The sequence below is a fragment of the Buceros rhinoceros genome, unplaced genomic scaffold (genome assembly GCF_000710305.1).
Source record: "Buceros rhinoceros silvestris isolate BGI_N320 unplaced genomic scaffold, ASM71030v1 scaffold7536, whole genome shotgun sequence".
Lineage (NCBI taxonomy): Eukaryota > Metazoa > Chordata > Aves > Bucerotiformes > Bucerotidae > Buceros > Buceros rhinoceros.
The window spans coordinates 108,586-129,662 of record NW_010415754.1 but is presented as its reverse complement, the minus strand read 5'-3'; the positions used below and the strand labels follow the sequence as shown (position 1 = coordinate 129,662).

The window sequence follows — 21,077 nt, the reverse complement described above, 5'->3', positions numbered from 1 at the left end:
CGGAAGTCCGAGAGAGGGAGGTGCTCCCTTGGAGTTTCACGTGTATGGGAGGAGACAAGTCTTTCTGTACTGGGAAGGATTAAAGGGCAGGGGAAGGGAGAGCTTGTTGCTTGCAATAGTCATGCGAACGCAGGTAGGGAACTACCTATGGTGCAAGCAGTGAATGCACATGTGCCCAGTCTAAATCACATTTCAAAATTTATAGATCATGTAGGTCACCAACTTCAGCCTCCTGTGGCAGTTTGCAGCCCCTTACATTTTCTTTGTCTATGACATTTTTTCCAGTTTCCTCTATAACAATATTGTTGCTGTTTTCTTTCGATTTTCTGTAGTCCTGTAGTGAGAAGAGTATGAATCTGCATGACTACGGCATGCTGCTGCCCTGCGGAATCGACAAGTTTCGGGGTGTGGAGTTTGTTTGCTGCCCATTAGCAGAGGAAAGTGACAATCTTGATTCAGCTGATGCTGAAGATGATGATTCAGATGTCTGGTGGGGAGGTGCAGATGCCGACTATGCAGATGGAAGGTAAGAAAGAGTCAGTTTACCCTTCAACTTGTTATTATCGTCTTACTAAAGCTGCCAAAAATCTGTTTAAAAGACCTCAGTGTGGAAAAGTCACTGCTCCTTACAAGTGAACTTGTACCTACAGTGGTTGAAAACACCAGTGTTCTACTCATTTATTTTCCACTTTCTACAGAAAGGCTTATTGTTAATATAGTTATTGTGCCTTTGATGCCTTCAACTTTTCTTCAGTGAGAAGTGTTGCCATATTTAAAACAAAAATGCTTAAATACCTGTTTTTTGACAACTAAATGATAAACGCTGTACTCTTAAGATGCTTCATGTGTGGTCTGGGATATTGCAGCAGATTCTCAGCTGACATAAGCATTGAAGGTTTTGAAATGTCTTCATTCATAATAGCCATTAGCTATGTGCTCTTATTACCATAAGAATATTTTTCTGCTGACAATTGCTTCCTAAATGTGACCTGAAAGAAAATTTGGTTTAATATCTAGCCTTTTACAGATTAACTAATAAGCTGCTGTTAAGATGGAGTATGGAGGTTTCCTTTGCAAGGCAGTGGTGGGTGGGAAATTACCATGCATGTCTTTATCCTTTAATATCCCCTGTGCAAAAAGGCTAATTTTGAGCCAAATATGGGTTATGACTGTGTTGTAACTGAGTGGTCTGGTGCTGTCAAAGCCTTTTCATGTCACTCTCTTCAGCATGTTAGACAGCAGCCGGGAGAAGAGAGTACAATGCTGTGTCTTTGCTGCTGAATTCACACAACTCTCTTAAGATGGCTTTCTTGATAAATCCCAAGATCTACATTCAAATTCTGTTTGTGTTCCCTAGACTTCCACACTTCGTACTGTGCTACTGTAGTATTTCTACTTCTTAGCTGATGATACTGCATCTTTTACAAATAATATACAAAATCCAAAACGTGGGGCAGATTATAAGTGGTTTCAAGAAGAACCCTGAAAATAAATAGGGACCGAATTAAGTGAATAAAGCAGAAAGTTAATAGATCTGAATTGAATTATGTTTGGGCTTGCTAATAATCGAGATGGAAATGAGTTCAGGAACAGTGTAGAGATGAAGGACAGAGATCGAATTGCAGTAATTTGGTGCAAAGACATGGCATTAAGACAACAGAAGTGTCCTAGTGAGCATCTAAATCTTTCCTGACAAAGCATTACCAAGTGTTGCAGGGAAGAGTTTGGTTTAAAATTAATATTTCTCCATTGTAATTTTCAGTTTTCTCTCATGAAAGGGAGTGAATGAATGTTCAGGACTGTTATATTCAAAAAGCCTGCATCAAACAACATTGCATCTTCCACCTTGACACCTTCAGGCTTTTTTCTGACTTGTCCTTTCAACAGCTGTCAAAGTGTCATAATTTATAACACTTTCCGTGGGATTTGTAAACTGACCTTTGGACTGTTGCTGTGTCAACTTCAGTATATTTTGTTTAGATTTTGATTGGAATATGCTCTCTTAGGATAGGAGTGCAGACCTTGTTCTAATTGAGACAAATTTGCTTTTTTTCATCTATATATATACACACACACAAGATAGATCTATCCTATGCACCTATTACTTGTCTTATCTATATATTTTATATTTATTACATATATCTATATGTAGAATACATAGATGTAAACGTTTTCTTTCATATGTCTAATGAAAGATTCCTAAAATAATTTGAGAGCTTGCAGGGGTGTATATAGAGTAGTTCTATTTGTAAGACAGATACACCGTTTATTTCTGTCTTTTTCATGTTTGTCATTGAACATTTAATTTACTATTCTAGTCTGTTTTGTTCCTCATAAAGCAATATAATATCTGAAGAGATGAGTTGAAGAATAATTTCATAAATTTTGTATCCTCTAGGAATAGGAACTATAATTGCATTTGAATCCATTTCTGAAGTTACAAGCAAATACTGCTTTATTTTTTTCCTCCCCTCCCATAGGAGTGCATGCTTATGGGGCACTTTTACTTCAACTGCAGATGAAGAGTCAAGCAATTTGTAATTCTTTTGCACTGACTCACTCCTATTTCTTGCTGCCTCTTCAGCTTCCCAACTGCTTTTAAACTCTCTGTACTGGGGCCGGAAACACTCTTGAAATTTAGTCATATTTTAAAAAATAATCACCCATTTCTTATGCAGCAGTGGGTGGTAGTTCAAACTTTGTGTGCGTGTGTGTGTATTTATACGTATATGAGCATATGTTTGTGTCTGTATAAACATATAGATGCCATAATTCTAAGGTGATTGTGAGGAAGGAAGGAGGAGAAAAGAAGTGGAAAGTAGGGAAACCTTTTCCTAATGCTAGATTCCCATTATTCTCAGCTGTTAGAGCACCTCTGTCTGAAGTGCTTATGAAAGTCTACATTTTTCACCTTGCATGGGTGGTCTCACACTGACAATGTTTGCTTCGTCTTGAAGCTTTCCATAGAGTTTAACATCCCCTTGTGTGTGAGAACATCCTCAGTGTGACCCTGCATGAAAAGAGAAGGCGGCGCTGGTAGTTGCGCTCATGCCAACACTGCTCAGTAGGTTTGAAGCAAAGCACTCTGTCAGAGGAGGTTTGTGTTCTTCACAGAGCCCTTCTGTGGTCTGGAAGGGGGTGTGCTAACTGATGAGCTCAAAGTGCTGTGTTCGCTTGGGAATCGGCATAGATGGGGTCAGATCAGCTGAGTGCAAGTTGTTGGTGTCTTCCAGTTGACAGCTTTTAACACATACAGGGAGCACTCCAAATCATCAGACACATGCTATGTGTTTTCTAGGCAGGGCACTCACTGATTCTGGGGAATTGTGTTTGCTTTGCCAGTCATTTTTGTGACAGCTGCTACAAGCACTGAAAAACACTTTGTTCATGCAAAGATAGGAAAATTACCAGCTGGTCCTTTAGGAGAAAGAGTTCATACTGTGTCACAGATTTGTGGTGGTAATTTCACAGCATTCTTGGTGCAGTGGTTACTGGGTCAACTTTTTTTTTTTTTCCCATTTCTACTCAGAATTCACAATTTCTGGCTAAAATTAGCTGCCAGTACCATGACTACTGCAGTAATTTCTCGACTATTTTTTTTGTTTTGTTTTATTAGGATCTAGGTTTGGTTTTGTTGTACAAATAAGGTCTTTTAGATGCTTTTACCATTTATATGGTCCAGCTAGAACATAACCCACTCTCCTGCTGTAAATGATCCCAGCTGCAGGATTTCGTATTCCTTGTCTCTCACTTGCTGCTGTGGAGCCTTCTGCTCAATGGCTGTGGGTTCGTCACTCATCCTGCTGGTGTCCAATACCACTCCTGGAGAGTGAAACCTCCAGGCTGGCTGCTTCATGCTGCTATCTCTGTAAAACAACACTGGAAAGAGTTGGGCACACACCACCCACCACCCCCAACGCCCCATCAGTGGGTGGCAGTGTGGTAACTGCCATGTGCCCAGCACATGGGCGTTCAAACGGGCTGTGGTTACTTTAAGACACCCAAGTCAAAGTGAAGGTGACATGTTTGAGGTAGAGATGCTAACCTGAAAAGCAAATGATTATATCCTCGTTTCTCAAAATTGCTGTCGCAACAAAGCAGAATACAACAAATGCTGGTGATGCATTTTGAAGTAACTTTATATCTCAAACTATTCAGGTCTAAACTCTAAAATACTTGCTTTTATGATTCCGGCTATTTAGGGGAAACCACATTGAAGCCATTCATTTTGTAAATGCTGTTTTTCAGACTGCGTGGTGTTTTTACTCCCAACAGTTGTCTCTGGAGCACTGCATTTTCCTTTTTGTTTTGTTATGGGTGTTTTCTTCTGCACAGGAGGAAGCAAAGCTCAGCAGCCTCTTGTATCCACGCCATCAAAGGGCATGTGTAGGCAGATTGGGCTACAGTGCTATTATAGACAGATGTTCTTCCTACCTGGCATCTGACCACCACCTGGGCATAAAAGGATGTGCCCTGCCTCATGGTGTGGATTGCTGGCAGTAGTTGGGAAAAGGAGGAAGAGTGTATTTTGGTGATAGGTGTGATGTACCCCTTTTTGTTCATGAGTCAGGATCCACCCATTTTTTTGAAATGACATCATGTCATGTTTGTCCTGAAATAGCATATAACTCTGACTAAGAGGTCACAAGCATCTTTCAGCAATGGCATTCCTTGTTGTTATCCACACCTTTAATTAAAAATTACCTTGACGGCTGCCTGAGGGACGGCCAGATGCAGGTGCTGGCTTTCAATATAGCTACAGAGCCTCTTCCTGCATACCTACCACTCAGTCGAGTGACCTACAAGCTCTGGCTGCCCTTGAGACTCAGCACAGCTTTGTGGCCCTCCTGCCTGTACCTGGGCACTTGCTGGAAGCTTTGCTGTCCTTGACTGAACCTGTCCAAGGTTGAACATCTTTAGGAGTGATGGCCAAGCTGGAAACTTCCATGTTTTCTATGTCTGCATTTGTCTCATATGTGTCTCTCCTCATCTTCCTGTCACTGTGCATGAGACCTCCCAGGCTTTTCATCCCACCAGGGAAACAGGCTGCTGTCATTTTCCTTCTTTCAGAGCAGGGAAACTGAGGCATGATAAGCCTCACTATTGAGGGTTATATGGAAGGTTTTTCTTTAAATCCCGTGGCTCAAGAGCAGAAGATAGTGCCTTAACTTCGTCCAAGTCTCATTTTTCTAGACAACCTGAATGTATTTCCAGGGTCCAAAGTAGGAGATTTAATTTCTCACTGTTTTTCCCTCAGCAGGTTAGGCCGAATTAATTTTGTCTGTCTGGTGTATAAAATATATTTTCAGGCTGATGTAATGATTGGGTAGTGTAAATGTCACATTGTAGGGAGTAGTGTATTTTACAAGGGTTTGCTTTACAGTTTCTCATAAACTTCTGCCAAGTGAAGTTTTATGGTTTGTTTTACCTGCCAATAGGATAGTTAATACAATAGGTTTTTTACTACAATAAATAATTCAAAGAGTGCAGTCCACTTTCTGCTGATAATTAAGTCAACTGTGAAGTAAAACTAAAATAAATTAATGCTATATAGCATGGTAATCACGTTGTTCTCTGGTTTTGCAACCCTGTACCAGACTGAGCTTAAGGATGAGTGCTCATCTCCCAGATGCTGCAAAAAAAGTAGTTAAAGTGCCATATCCTTTTTGACTCCATAAAGAGCTTTTGTTTTTTTTTTTTGGTCAGTGGTTTATGGAAAACCTGACTTTTTTCTTAATTGCCTCTTCTAACTCTAATCCAAGAAATCCTGAAAGGCTTTTAAAACTCATTGATATTTTCTAATGATGAAAGCAGCATTGTATATGTGCCTGTTATACTGGATTGTTTACAGGTGAGACCTTACCTTTTAATTATTAGTCTTCTAGCATTAGGGGAAGAGGAGGCACGGGGGCCTGAGAGAATTGCTTTGTTGAGTAATTTGTTAGAGATCCTCACTTGATGTGGAGGAAGTGTAGATTTGATTTTTTTTGCTTTCTAGCTCTTTTTATGTCTTTATGAGTTAAGTGGTACAAAAATGTCAGCATGTTTTACCTAGTGGCTTCCTTTCAGAAATGTCTGCGAGTTAACCTTAATATCAAATCAGTTACAACTGAAACTCCCCAGAGCGCTGTCATTAAATTGGGCTGTCACAAGGTATGTTTTACTTAGTCATGGTCATGTAGTGTCCTGACCTGATACAACAACACAGAGTCCTTGTGGTTTGTCACGCTGCTGCCTTGACACAAAGTAGACAGACAAGTGGTATGTCTGCCTGTGGCACAGGTTTATGGAAAATTTGTAAGTCTAAATAGGGACACATAAGAAAGTAAATTTATAGTGTACAAGAGTCAGTATAAGAATTTTAAAAGTCAAATTCAATGGGGTTTAGTAATTTTCCTTTTGCAAGTATAGCTTTGATTAACTGCTGCTTAATTCACTTTCTCTGGGTCTCTGAATGCCGGAGGAGTGGGAGATTTAATGCAGGCAAGAGTCAGGAAGCTACTGATGTTTTAATCGTGAATGCAGTTGAACACAGGTAAATGCTGCAAACAGCGTGACTGTTATTCAGTGTTCTCTGTGCTCACAGTGTTGATCAACAAGGACTATCCAGAACATGACCTCATCACTCTCTATAGCTACCTGAAAGGAGGTTGTTGTGAGGTGGGGGTTGGACTGTTCTTCCAAGTTATGATTGATAGGATGAGAGGAAACGGCCTCAGGTTATGTCAGAGAAGATTTAGGTTGGATACTCTAAAAAATTTATTTACAGAGAGGGTTGTAAAGCACTGGAATAGGCTGCCCGGGGAAGTGGCTGAGTCCCTATCTCTGAAGGTGTTTAAAAGACACATAAAGGTGGTACTGAGGGACATGGTTTAGGGACCCTGGTAGTGCAGGGTGGACAGTTGGACTCGATGATCTTAAAGGTCTCTTCCAACCAAAATGATTCTGTGATTCTTGCCCCATTTCTCCCTGTTACATTTTCTCCTATTCCTCTCACCCTTCTTTTTCCCCTGCTCGTCTCTTCATTCACCCTGAGAAAAAGTATTTGGAAATACAGCATGAAAGAAGAGCCTTTACAGAAATTGTTTGATCCAGGCATATTTCTGGTCATTGCATATTAGTTGACGTGGGAGATTAAGAAGAAGTATCCAAAATGCTCTTATCTTTCTGATCTATTGCTCTGATGGGTACTTTAGTCTCTTTGGCATTTGAACTACAGCTAGAAAAAACAAACATGGCTTGAACGTGAAGAAAAACATTGGCAAAACTAGGATTAAGGGTGGGTGGTACTGGTACGCATTGCCTCCTCCCATTTCATAGAGGGTTCAGTGTTGCATCTCCAGAGAGACTTAGGGACAGGCTTTCAGCCTTAAGTTTTGTGTTGACTATCAGCAGCTGAGTGTCCCATTTAAGTGCTCCTGCAGGGAGGACAGCTTCTGACACCCGCAGTAAACCCTTGCTGCAGCCATGTGGACCCTGGTGTGTCAGAGTCTGCATGTGGTGGGGAAGTCCTGCATGACTGAGGAAGAGTCAGGCCCTGAACGGTGTCTGGATATAGAGCGTTGTTGATGCAGAAATCAAGGTGAGGGGTGGGGCAAATCTTTCCGAGATTCTTAATACTTCTTAAATCCATTGGTTTCTACATGTTTCTTCATACTTACATCTAGTGTGTAGCGACATTATGGTTTTTGACCATTATTTCCTCCTTTTCTCCCATTGTTCTTACTGTTAGCATCATCTTGCAGCATTGACTCAAAAATCTGAGGTCTAATTGGAAGTCCAGCTGTGAGCCCAAAAGATTTGCCTGAAGAATGTAGAAAAGGGATATCTGGAGTCCTTTTGAAGTTTTTGCTATTCTAAAGCTAGGAACATGTTGTTGATCAAGAAAAAGGAGGGTGCTGAGGCTAAATTCTTCGTTGGAAACATACTCGCTGGAGGAAAAAGAAAATTAACGTTGTCTCTGTTACTTATCTGTTTTCAAGCCATCTTGTCACACACGTTAAAACAAACAACACGTTCTTGTTGATGTAAGATTTTTCATTAAATTGGAAAATTTCTAAAATTTCAGTGAGAAATACTCCAGTGGGAGTCTCCTAAATGATTCTTCAAAATACCAAAACATTAAAAAAAAAGAAAAAAATCCACCCCCTACTCCCCAAGCACTTGAGCTAGTAAAGTTGAACCAGACATGAAGCTGGATGAAGGGTCTGTACTGCAGGTTACGGCTTAGAAGCAGGAAATTACTTGCATTTGTCTGGATAAGAAGATTTCCCTTCCCATACTGTGCAGACTGAGCTCTAGGCCCTGAAAACTTAAGGAAAACTGAACCTTGTACCAGCAGTGGTATGCCTGTTGCAATGGTTCAGGGTCTGCTTGGTGGGAAGCTCAGTCATCTGTGACACAGGAGCAGGAAGGGGCACAGCCAGAGGCTGTTCACATCAGTTGTCCTAATACAAATTGTCCTAATTGGGAGTCGGAGCCCTAAAATGAACACTAGGAATTACAAACTTGCTTAGTCTTTCTTGCCTTTTTCCCTTCCTGTGATTTTGCCGTTAGTATAGGTTAATGCCAATTACTGAAATAGGTGAATTTTGCACTGCATGAATTGTCCATCGCTAAATTGGTATTTTAGAGAAACTGAATTCATTTGGGGAAATAGTGCAGAAGGTGTTCTGATTTTTGCAGTATAATGTGTCAGGTAATTGGTTGGAAGTTCCTATCTTCTTGATGATAGAAACCAAAATAAAGTGCTTCATACCTGTTATAAAAATCTTGTTAACAGTACAGCTTATCTAAGAACTTCTGTGTTTTTATAAGTGTTTTAATAATACAACCTAATTGCTTTTCTTTATAAATGGAACTAAAGCATGACCAAATTATAAGCAGGAACGTTATGCCTATGTTGAATAACTCTAGAAGTATTTTGTTCTACTTGCATATTTTAAATGCTATTAGCATATTCTGTGTTTCACATTCTTATGTTAATTGGGTTTGTCACTCATGTTGGCTGTTACTTAATATTGAGGTAGTTCATGATATATTTTTAATAACATTTTTTTCCTTTTTAACGAGGAGGTTGTTAAAATAAAATTCAGGAAGCATAGAAACACCAGAGTATTAATGACTCTAGAAAGACTGGTAAGTGTTGGATTTCTTCTTAGAACAAGTTAGAATGAATTGATGAAACAGCACATTGCTTTGAGAGGTAATTACAACAATGCTGAGCTGGCAAATCCAATCACTATTTGGGTATAAAGCATTAACTGAAGTGATGGATGAGGCTTTGGGTGGAGAGAATTAATGTAATTGAGGAAGTGATGAGTAGAAAATAGCTAGGCTTTCGTGACCCCTGATGAAGGCAGTTTGCTAGCTGTACAGGCTACCTGTATGACTTAAGGGAATTTTGAGCTTGTTTCAGGAGGTTAATGGCATCAAACTTGCACATTTAGTAGAAGGTTGACTTGCAGAGAAGGTTACTCTTTTTTTTTAACCTCACAAAACAGAGCCATCAGCTGCCGTGTTTTTCTTAAGCAATAGGCAAAAATTTTATAAGCAGAAATTTTAAGATGTCACTTCTAATGAATCGTGATAACTGAAATGTGGGAGAGAAAGGTTGCCTATATATGTTCGTGTAGTAATCCACTCAAGAAATCCTTCTGATTTGAGAGATCTGTGAGATGTTCTGAGAAGTTTTTGTGACATTGTTATATTTACCACCCCATTTCAAGCACTGTACTATTTATAACGCATGAGAAAAATGGAAAGTGAGAAATTTACAGCTGGGCTTTTCAACACATACTGTCATACCAGCATAACTGTGTGCCAGAGGATACATAGCTGGATATCCCTCCATAAATTATCCAGCAGTTTCTGCTCTGTTTTACCTTTCCGTGATAAATGTAATGGTAGTTTCTGTGGTCTGTACTAGAAATAAGAGCTTAGCGTTGAGGTGGTTTGTGGAAATTTAAGAATTCCACCTCTTGTGACACTGTGCTATTAACAACCCAGTCTAGTACAGTGTTTTCTGGGATAACTACTTTTTTTTTTCTTTCTAACAAAGACTACACACTTTCAATACATGGATGAAACAGGAAAAACACAGAGAGGTTTTTTTTGTTTTGTGACAGAAAAGATTTCTAATCTTGAATACAGATGTTTTGGCTTTGGTTACATGATGACAAGCCATTTCATCGCATGCTGAAAAAAACCCAGCACTCAAATTGTGACCTGAGTGAAGAAGAAAAGGTTAAAACAGTAAAATGGTGACCTGAAGAAGTAGATCTGTGCTTGCTTCTGCGCTGAAAGCCTTCCGCTAGGTTTGGCGTGCTGTGGGCACCATAAAATGCTTGGTACAAAAGGTGCACCTTTTTTCTTCTTGCTGCCTGAGTGAAGATAATCTGCTCTGCAGAAGTCCTGGCCCCTTGCAGCTGCTGCTGGTGGCGTTTGTGCTTAAAATTTTAAGATGGCACATTGTCTGAAAAATGTTACTCAGTGTCTTAAATTGAACATCCAGAATTATTACATGCTTCTGGTTTGGTTTTTTTTGTTTGTTTTCCCAATTGTTAGACAAAGTTGTTCTTCCAGTTTTACCCTGTTGTGAGGATACCAAGACAATGAATTCCACAAACAGGGCAAGTATTTGGTTTGATGCAAAAGTTCGCACAGTCTGCCTCAGATAAGCTGTAGGATATCAGGCTGGACAAAGAGACACTGAAGTGAGTATGGCAGAAGTTTCATGGAAACAAACATATTGTAACAGATCCAGATTTTTCTGCTGGTTCTCAAGCTGGCTGAAATAAGGCTGTGAGGGGACCTTCACTCTGTCCTCTTCCATCACATTCAGTCTTAATGCGCTTCTGATGTTAGGATTCTGAATTTAATATTTATTCAGTGTCATCAGGCTCACAGAGAAATCTCGTCCTTTGGTTAGAAGAACTTTTTCTAGCATACGAGGTTTGGAAAAACGTTAAGGGGCAAAGGCTCAGGACTCTGATGTGCAGGGGTTTTGAGGAAGAATTTGGTTCCTTGCCATTAGGTTTCTGATTTCCTTTTAACAAAAAGCCTGGTAATTAGGGCATCTCGGATGCACTCATCTTGTTGGATTCCAAGCATGTGTCCTTGTCTTCTAATTTGCTTTGTGTTTCTGTTTTGCATTTTCTTTTAAGGCATTAACTCTTAAGGCATGTAGAGTTTCACTCTTGGATCTATCCATTTCCACTCCCACGATTAAAGAACTTTGTGCTCTGGAGCTTTCCTGTACATGGGAATGAATATATATCTGCGCTCATCATTGATTGTCTGCTGGAAGCAAAGCTAGACCCGGGCTGAATGCTTGACAACCCAGTTGCATCTCTTGTTTTCTGGAGTTCATTTGGGGGAGATGTAGGAGCTTTAGAGAGGTGTGGGGGTTTGTGCTTTTGGGAACCCGAAGCACAAGAGGCTGGAAACTGGATAACGATACCTGCAGTAGTGAAGGTTATGGATGCGTAAATTACCACAGCTTGGTCTGTTAGGCTGAAAGAGCACAGGCTGCAAGTTATGTGCAGCAATTGCTTCCCCTGTGTTAATTCCCACAGCTCTCTAGAGCCTACGTATATGGCCTTGCTCTCGTTAGGCAAACAGCAGCTTGTTGCTACTGCTGATTTGGTTCCTCTTCTGGAATCAGCTTTCTCCCAGCTATTTGCTCAGGCTTGGTGGCTGGTAAAAACCACAGCCCAGATGTAATCTATTTGCAATAAAATACAGTTGCAAGTGCTGATTTTTGGAGATGTATTAATATATCTGTCTTGAATACCTTTTCATTCTTTTTCACCCACTGATTATATGTTTCTGATCAAGTAACTTGACAAAATCATGGTTTAAATACATGCAAATGGATGAGCATTTATTGCAGATGAACACACAATACCAGTAATTTGTCCAGAGTTATTTGTTATCCTAAATTGAAAGCTCTGACACATTTTTCTCTGAAGTTAACAGTTGCAGACAGAAACTGCTTCTTAAAATCTAGCTTATGCTGTGACCCCATGCTTCTGAAACACCGTTAGAAAGAAAAGTCATTGTTCTTGTTACCTGTGTTCTGCCTCTGTCCCTGTTGCAAGGCATTGGAAGATAGAAAAGAAACTTTCCTTTACTAACGTTTACTTATTTCTTGAACAGCAAGTTTGCTTTCCTTTACCATTCCTTCAGTTTTCTCTTCACAAACTAACTGGATGATGCACACTTCTGACTGAAATGGATTAATATTACACTGGTGCCAGCTCTTACTGCAGCAATGGATTGAGAAAAGGAAGTTATTAGATATACATTACAGATCTATAGTTTTAACATTTCTTGTAACTGTGCTCAAATGCATATCAGCAGGAGCCTTACAGTGGTATGTGTTTTAAAACCAGAAATAATGCCATTGGAGTGGCTGGTATGTTTCTGTTGGTGTCAATGGAACAAACTACCTCCTAAGGCTGCCTGGAAACCAAGTGTGTCTGTGGAATCTGAAATAGAGCTGCAACTAGCAAACTTCAGACACCCTTTTTTGGCATGCGCAGGATTGTAGATGATTTCTATTAATGACCCCTTGTGCTACTTGGGATGCTCAAGAGAAGCATTGTTTCTATGACAGGGGGAATGGATTTTGGTATCCCATATGAGAGGAGGTTGAAGCAGAAGGTTCAAAGACGTGATCACCTCTGTGTCCACCATGAGAGGAGAGCGCCAGCCCTCCTTGCCAAAAGTCTCCACTGACAGGAGATTGAGATATACTAATGCTGGGGGGGTGGGGGTTTGCAAGTGTTTTTATGGCTGCGTTCAAGCCTTACAATTTGCCTCTGTTGTTTACTGCTGAACTGTTAAATTCAGATGATGATAATATGGCTTTACAAATCTGTTAACTTGTCAGTGTATCAAGTAGGTTTTTTTGAGCAGCCTTTGAAAAATCCTGTCACCAGCACCTCTGAGATAAGGCAAAATGCCAACAATTTCTTGTAAACGAGACTCTGCAGTCTGTGGTGCTAATAAAACCCCGGTTGGGACAGTATCAAGAGAATATACAGAGAAAGCTGTCAAGGTATCATGGTTCCAGGAGAAACAAAACTGAGTCATACTTGTTTACCAAAGAAGGTAAAATGTAATGATAATACCAGGAAATAAGCACATCTGCTAGATAAAACTCCAAGACGTCTGAGAAAAATATAGTAGACACATTTATTTGGTAGTAAATATTTGTTTGAAAACAGTGGATTTAAGCTGATTGCTGAGGTGAAAGGTGTGCAGCAGTTAGATGCGCTGTCTGGGAAACAGCACTGCTGTAGTGCTAATGCAGAAATGTGAATGATACCAGAGAATTTAGCTCGACAGGGAGAGACAGCTCTGCAGACTGTGCAACAGGGAGAGGTTTACCCCTGTTCGGAAAGTTGTTGCTTTATTCAAGATGTTGCAGTAGAAGTTCATTTCCTTCTCTGTTGTTCTCTATTGTCCCTTTTGCATGCATGCTTTTTGAATAAGAGCCGGGATGATAACAATGGTTAAAACTGATAATAAAAATAAGTGAAGTCCACCCGCTATCTTTGGAATGGAAGCATATCAAGATGCAGCATTGTTTATACTACACCTGCATCTTCAAGCATGAGGCTTAAATCCCCCTGATTACTGACAAATACTGGGAGACACCCTCCTTCCCAGTGGCTCCAGGCCCCTGAGGAGTGCTGCTGAGGGACTGCTTGGCATTGTCAATCTTCTCACATCTGTCATAACCACAGCCTCTTGAGATGTGGTAGCTTCTGTTTGCACTGTTGAGCATGGTTTCTGTGACTGACTCTTAGCTAAGTGCATAACTCAGTGGGTAGTCCTGATAGCTAATGTGGAACTTAGGACTGTTGCTACTGTTAGGCCTTGCTAGGTTCCATACTTTCCTGACTGTTGAGTTGCTGTTTGGTCTGTTATACTGTGTGGTATAACTCAGCATGATTCTAAACAGTCAGAATAATGCCAGTCCAGTTAGTTTCTGGTACTTGGCTTCATTCGAGAAGAAAACTTGTGAAGAGCTCGTAAATCTCTTCATCTCCCCATCCCTTTCTCTTTGGAAGACAGTACTAATAGGGGAAGAGATTAACTCTCTTCCCTCTTCCCTCTGTATAAATAAAAATAGAATGATGTAGACAGCTGAGAAAATAATTACTTTTAGTGAAAGCCTGGCGTCCTTTCGATCCTGAGTATAGCTTCACACTTCTGTACAATCAGAGTTTTTAAAACGTGTGAAATAGGGAAATGACCTTCTAAAGCTCAACCTCAGACATCTTAATTGTGTAAGTATATAGTAAGGCTTTCAGTTGCATTTAGGTATCTAAATCTAAGGCGAAACCACTTCTATTTTCATTGTTCCTTTCTTCTTGAAGCTTGCAGTAAAATATAATCCTGTGAAATACTGCCCTTGCAGAATATGGTGCCAGCAGAAATACGGTTTTTCTAGGAGTGATCAAAATAGAAAGAATGTTCTAGTACCTTTTTGTGTAAGCTTCTTACAGTATTTTCATGAACTTGTTGTAGTCTTCCATCACTTCTGGATTTTTACATTCTCAGATGACTGGTTCTTTAGCAGGCAGCGAGTCATAAAGAGGATGGAGATGGGGGCTACCCTTTAAGCATTTACTTCTGATAAGTTACAGGAGAGGAAACCAGGGCCCATTTAATGGCAGGCACAGCCAACCAATGCACCCAGAGAATTGTCTTATTTCACCCTTCTCCCTTCACTATCATCCCCCTCCCACCACCCCTGTAAAGAAAAGGAAAAAAAAAAAAAAAGACAAAGCAAGGGAAAAAAACGTTTGGCCTTGATGCTGACAATTTCCCAGGAAGTTGCTGTGGACTGAAATAGCTGAGTTGATTGCCTTTGTGTAGCTAAAACCAGATGGATATTGGATGCATGCATACAAATTATTTTTGAAGTGGCTTTCCATGTGACTAATTGACTTTCCTTTGTTTATTTCATTAGGTTGTTTTTGTTGTCCTTTTTTAACTTCAAGAGTTTGCCAATATCATTCATGTGAAAGGAAGAGAAAAATAATTGCACGTTTTAAAAAGCGTGCTGTGTTTGTAGCTTAGGTGAGAGAAAGACAAAGAGCAGCTTTCTTTAATGAAGGGTGTATGTTATCTGATGCGTTTTATCAAAATCTGGATGTCTTATACTCATTGTGCCTGTTTTAAATGTCAGTAGCTAGCCAAGACTAGAAGCCCCTTAATCTGGAGATTAGAAGCTGATTCTGACTTTACAAACCTTCTCACTCTTGCACTTGAAAGGTGATGGTGTAGATACAGTATTTATTTCATGCTCATAAAAAGGTGAAATACTTGGTAAGACAAAACCAGAAGAAACACATTTTCAGAAAGGAGTTCCTAAAAATGAAGTTGGAAGTTTCAGACGTGCTGAAATTAGATTTCCAAGAGAAACCCTTACAGTGGAGATGGTGAAATTTCTAAGCCAGTTCTTAGAAATCAAGAAAAATTAAGAACCCAGTGGTTTTGTTCCCCTTTTTCAATCCTGTGTAAATGGAAGCAGGTCACTCCTGAGGCAGACTCTTCAGAAAAGTGGCTTTTACCACATCCATTTGTATTACCTACCTGGGCTTTCCCCAATGGAAAGCTTTGCTCTTCACTATTTAAGTCTATTTTGTGTTTCTAGAGGCCAAATATTTTGGGGTGAGGGGAGCAGGGGATTCATTCTTCCTTGTATAGAGTCTTTCCCTTAGTAGAGTCAGACTTGTGTCATCAATAATTTTATTATTATTTCTTAACTTATTAGCCTATTAAGAAAGATTGTACTCTACTCCTTTTTGCTCTGAGTTCACTTTCAGATTCTTAGTAGACAACATATTATAAAATGAAATATTGCAGACTTGGTCTCCAAAATGACACGAAGGAGAGAAGTTGTTAGGTTCACCTAAAAGGTGATTCAAGCATATGTGATGTGATCAAAAAGATGCAAAACCACTTGTGTATGAAGGTCACAAAAAGTCAGCAGGTGTTTGAATATTTGAAGATCATTTATTCATTAGTAGTAAATTTCAAGTAGAAGATCAGATTAATAAATGCGGAATCTTGCCACAGCTGGGCACCGAGTTAGGAAGCATTTCAAAACCAACAGTAGTTGTAGCCAAGCATACTTTTTTTTTGGCTGGTTGCCTATATTATTCATAACTAAGAGTGATCCCAGAAAATTCTTGGCATGTTAAGCCACCAAATGCATTTGATAGTCAACTTCAGTATTTCCGCCTGTCGTCCAATACTGGTTAAAATCCTGAAGATTTTAGGCAGCTGGATGAGTTTAAAGCACTATGGTAGATAACGATATTAAGTCCAGTAGTTTGGGGTTTCTTTGTGAGCATAGGGGTGCATGTGTTGCCATCGTAATACACGTCAGTACCATGGGTCTTCTATGGAGGCCTTGCGCACCAACTATACAGCAGTGCTGGTAGCGCAGAGCATCTGCGCCGCGTTTGCTGTGCTGGAGATAAAACCTTAAAGACACAAATTATCAACAGCCAGCTAAGCATGACTTGCAGCATCATGTGTCAACCATCTGTGTCCTGTCCTTTGTGAAAACAGACAGCTCCGTGCACAATTCCTGTAGAAGTGGGTTTTCCATTCACATAATGCTTTTAACAACAGAACAAAAAACTCAGCGGTCGGTTCAACGCTTGGTAGTCCTCTGTGAAAGTCATGAGAGGTAGTCCATAGCAAGCCTCTGGTAAGATGTCTCCTGAGAAAGTCCTGAGGAGCTCCCTTGCTTCCTTGTGTGTATTAGCTGAGTGCATTTTGACCTAATTTCAGCTGATTTCAAAACAAAAATTGATTTGTTGACAGTAGCATGGAGCAAGCATGTTTGGAGTGTTATTCAGCTGTCAAAAGACAGTATTGCTTATGGGGATTCTTTACCCACCCCTGTGCAAAAGGAGGAGCTCCAACCTGGCATCTTGCTAGTTTTCTCACTGCATTGCTAATATTGACTTTTTGGGGGTTTTTAGTGTTTCTGATTTCTTACTCGCTGGGACATTCCAGAGTTCCTGATTCTCTCTTTTTTATTTAAAGGGGAGGGAGAAAGATGGAGAAACAGGTAGCTTCTTGTCCTTATAGAGCATCTGAATAAAACATTCTTTCTAGTTATCTTGAAATAATTTTGTTGCCAACACTTCATTATCATTTTCTTCATTTAGTGATGATAAGGTAGTAGAAGAACAACCAGAGGAAGACGAGGAGCTAACCGTTGTGGAAGATGAAGATGCTGATGACGATGATGATGATGGTGATGAGATTGAAGAAGAGACAGAGGAAGAGTATGAGGAGGCAACAGAAAGAACTACCAGTATTGCAACCACTACCACCACAACTACAGAGTCTGTGGAAGAGGTTGTCAGAGGTAAATTCATGGGTGTTTAGCTTGGGGCTGAAAAACTGATCCTGCTGTTCTGCACTTTTGCCCTTCATGACAAAAAAATGTTCCAAACAGCAAAATATTTTAAGTTCCAGCATTTTTACATTTTTGGTTCTGTAATTTGCACGTTGAATCCCCTCCCCTTTCCCCTTCCCATTACAAATATTCTTTGGGAGGTGCCTATTGAGTGTGGTTGCTGTGTATGATGTGGATGGATGCAGAGGGGTTGGTTTTATGTTAAAGTAACATTAAGTAAAATTTGACTGCCATATGTAGCAAGTAACAAAGAGTATGTATGTGGGTTATCAGGTGCATGTGGTGAAGAAGGATAGGGCGTGTTGATTCAAAGCAGGAGGTAGCACTAGCTGGTTTGATCTCCTGTATTAACGCCAGTAATTAGACATTTTTTTACTCATTTGTGGTTTCTGTGGGATACCTGTTTCCTATATTTCTCCTTGAACTCTTAATTCTGTAAAATCAGGTGAATTTAGAAATAACTATGCAGAAAAATGAACCTAACTAATGAGTCATATTAGGGAAATTGGAGGAAATAGGAGTGCATTGCCCAAAACCAAAAACATGGAGTGAGAAAGAACTCATCATTTCTAAAATTTGTTTTTCATGGTATTTTGTAGTTAACATAACTACATTTTAAACTTTGAATTTTACCCTAGTCCCTGGACAACATAGCAGCGTAATATTTTTAAATACCACATTTCTCTTACGATATTTGAATGGATTATCCTTTTATTTCTATTTTAATAAGTACAATTTGATATGATGTAAATCTCAGTAAGATAGATACCAGTTTTTCCACAGTGCTTACATCTTTACCAAAAAGTGCTGGAGATGATGGAAGAAAATAAGATTAAAGACTACAGCTGAAAAGAAAGGAGTTAGGACAAGCAGGAGGTAGAGGAAAAATGGCAGCGTTTGGGGTGGTCATTTGTCCTGGCTCTTTTCTTCTCCCCTTGCATTCCCAACACCTGCTGCTGGGGATGCTTGGGATGAATTGCCAGGGGAGTACCCCATTTTGCATGTGGCAGCATCCTCTTCTCTTGAACCACGGTGCCAGTGTTTGGCAGAGCTGGTGCGGAGCAGAGGGCTGCTGGCTGTGATCCATCACACGCAGAGGACAGAAGGGTGCCTAGGGGATGCTTTGGAAAAGGCAGAGTTACTTTAGTTATGTTTTTCTGTCCGGTCTACGTGCAGATAAGCTTGCTTATCAAAAGCACTAATGATTTGCTAAAATCACTTGCAAATGTTTCTTCTGAGGCTGGCAACAGAGTCTTGTGCTTTTCTGTCTTACATAACTGTGTTGAGTGTTTTGCTTAGTTATTGGAAAGCCATTTCAGTGAGGAGGAGGTGGGAGGAGATTATGTTTAAATCTTTAAACCAATTAAATATATTTCCATATGTGAGCTTTCACCACCTGGGGATAAAACGCCCTGTTCTCGCTGGTAGATGAATATTGAGAGAGAAAAAAAAAGAAAGAAGTACACTTGACTTTAATGGGATTTTGGATGAGTGGAAATGAGGACAAATTAGATGGAACGTGTTTCTTTTACTGAGGTTGACATTTCAAAGAGGTTAAGATGTTTAGCCTTCAGGAAAGTAGTGTATAATAATATGAATGTAAAATACAAAAGAGATGAGGCAAACTATTGAAAGTACCTTTTAAAAATCCTTTAGAAATGTGTACACTTCCTAGCAGATAATGAAATGCTATTGTCCTGTTTTTCAAAAGTCTAAAATTTCCAACCTTGGGTGACTGGGTGAAATACATCTTGCTGCAAGTGAGGTGAGGGCAATCTGTTACAATACAAATTTTCAGCACAGTTGTGCCACAGCGCTTTCTGCTTTCAGGCCTCCAGCCATCCTGGGGAACAGAGGGTGCCAACACTGTCCCTAAGCATGTGTAACTGGTGTCTGATGCAGCTGCACTATGCAGATGCTTGCTTATTTGTAAATGTAGATGTATCCAAATAACTTAAAGCCTTGGCCCTTGCTTTTACTTCCCTTTCTGCACTCTAGAGAAGGCTTCCTGTAAATGTAGATGTATCCAAATAACTTAAAGCCTTGGTCCTTGCTTTTACTTCCCTTTCTGCACTCTAGAGAAGGCTTCCTACAGGGCCCCTGTCCTCCTGATGTGGCCACCAGATCCAGCATAGGAACTTCTGTGGTGAGCATCTGCTGTTGTCTTGCTGTTGCAAACAGAAAAGTTTGTCATTGTCAGTGCAAATAAAAGAGGCAGAGGTATGCTGTAGACAACGGATGTATTAAGTGTTCCATCCTATCGAGACACCTTGAAAGCCTTTTCAGATGGGATTAAGTATCAGAACTTCATTCGCATGGACATGAGCTTTGGTCAGGCTCCTTTTCCCAAGCATTAAATAAAGTTCAGTTCGTAAAACGTATCCTAGGATGCTCTTTACAGGCAGTTTGCAGCCAGTTCTATGTATGCTTTATGAAGCAATAACTAATATTATGTCATTAGAATTAAAGAGCACAGAGTGGGTTTGTCAAGTTGGAGAGGAGTTCCTTTTCATATGTGAAATCAACAAAAGAACAACTGTTCTAAAACCATATATTAGGACCTAATTGTGGGCTTCTACCAAGCCCTTTCTCCCTCGGATCAATGGAATGATTGCTGTCAGCCATAAATAATTGAAAAGCATAAATATAATGTTATGCTTTAAAGTCATTTGATCTATTGTATAATCAATTTGTTAGGCAATTTTATTTCTATGCAAATTTTAATGCATCGTGATCAAAATAGCAATAGCAGATCTACTTCTGCTATTGCAATGAGCAAACTCATTTCCAGTGAAAAGGAAACCAGTCTTGCCTGGAGAACAGGGTGAGTTCATTGGCAAGAGGACGGTCTTTTCATTCAGTTTCTCCAGCAACCATCCATATTTTTATAAGCTATAGTGTTTATTCAAAAATGGGAATTGATTTTTCCTAGCACCGTACTTGCCAGTATTCACTCTTCTGCCTTTTGTGAAGGACCATCTCTGCTCTCAGGTTATATGGAGTAGGGCAGCAAACCCAGTTTAAACTTTCAGATATACTCTTACTGAAGTTCAAATGTTAAATCCAGCCAATTGTGGGTCTGAGGTTGCAGGGATCCAAAACTTGAAATTAAAGTCAGGTCGGCTTTTCTCCTTTGATCATTGGGAGATGTTATCACTGAATTTGTGCTGAAGAAAGTGTGGCTTCTTTTGAAGCCCTGCAGGAAAACTATGGCTCCTGACCTTTGACTCCTTATGGAGCAAGGGAGGTTACTATCTGCTGGCCAGGATTTAATCAGGGGAGTGTTTTGATTTCTGCTGTCAGTGTTACAGGTGTTGCAGAGTTGCTCCTGAGGCGTCCAGGCTCCAAGTGATTCTTCCAGTGCATCACTGAAGCAAGCAGGAGTGCTGCTTCCCCGTCACAAGCAATTGTTTGTGATTTTGTGTCTGCTTTCCTTCAGCACAGTGGGTGACAAGAAAAATCAGTCTCTCTTGGTGTACTACAAAGAATAAGCAATTTCAGCTTAGTGCTTTCCATCAACGTAGCAGTCAATCAGGTCTCATTTAACAGAGAGCAGCGGGGTCAGCGCAGCAGCTGAAAAAGCAGGAAATACTTTGCTGCTTCTTTGCATACCTATCAG

At 40.0% G+C, this 21,077-nt stretch overlaps 1 protein-coding gene across 2 annotated transcripts in view; it reads left to right on the top strand.

Annotated features, from left to right (window-relative positions):
• Positions 1 to 336: 336 nt before the first annotated feature.
• APP (amyloid beta (A4) precursor protein) overlaps positions 337 to 21,077 on the top strand; it is a 109,365-nt gene continuing 88,624 nt past the window's right edge. For both annotated transcript variants that reach the window (XM_010137531.1, XM_010137530.1), the window contains exons 1-2: positions 337 to 526; positions 17,205 to 17,407. In XM_010137531.1, coding sequence (XP_010135833.1) covers positions 351 to 526; positions 17,205 to 17,407 — 379 coding nt within the window. In that variant the 5' untranslated portion in view covers positions 337 to 350. The remainder of the gene's footprint in view (positions 527 to 17,204; positions 17,408 to 21,077) is intronic.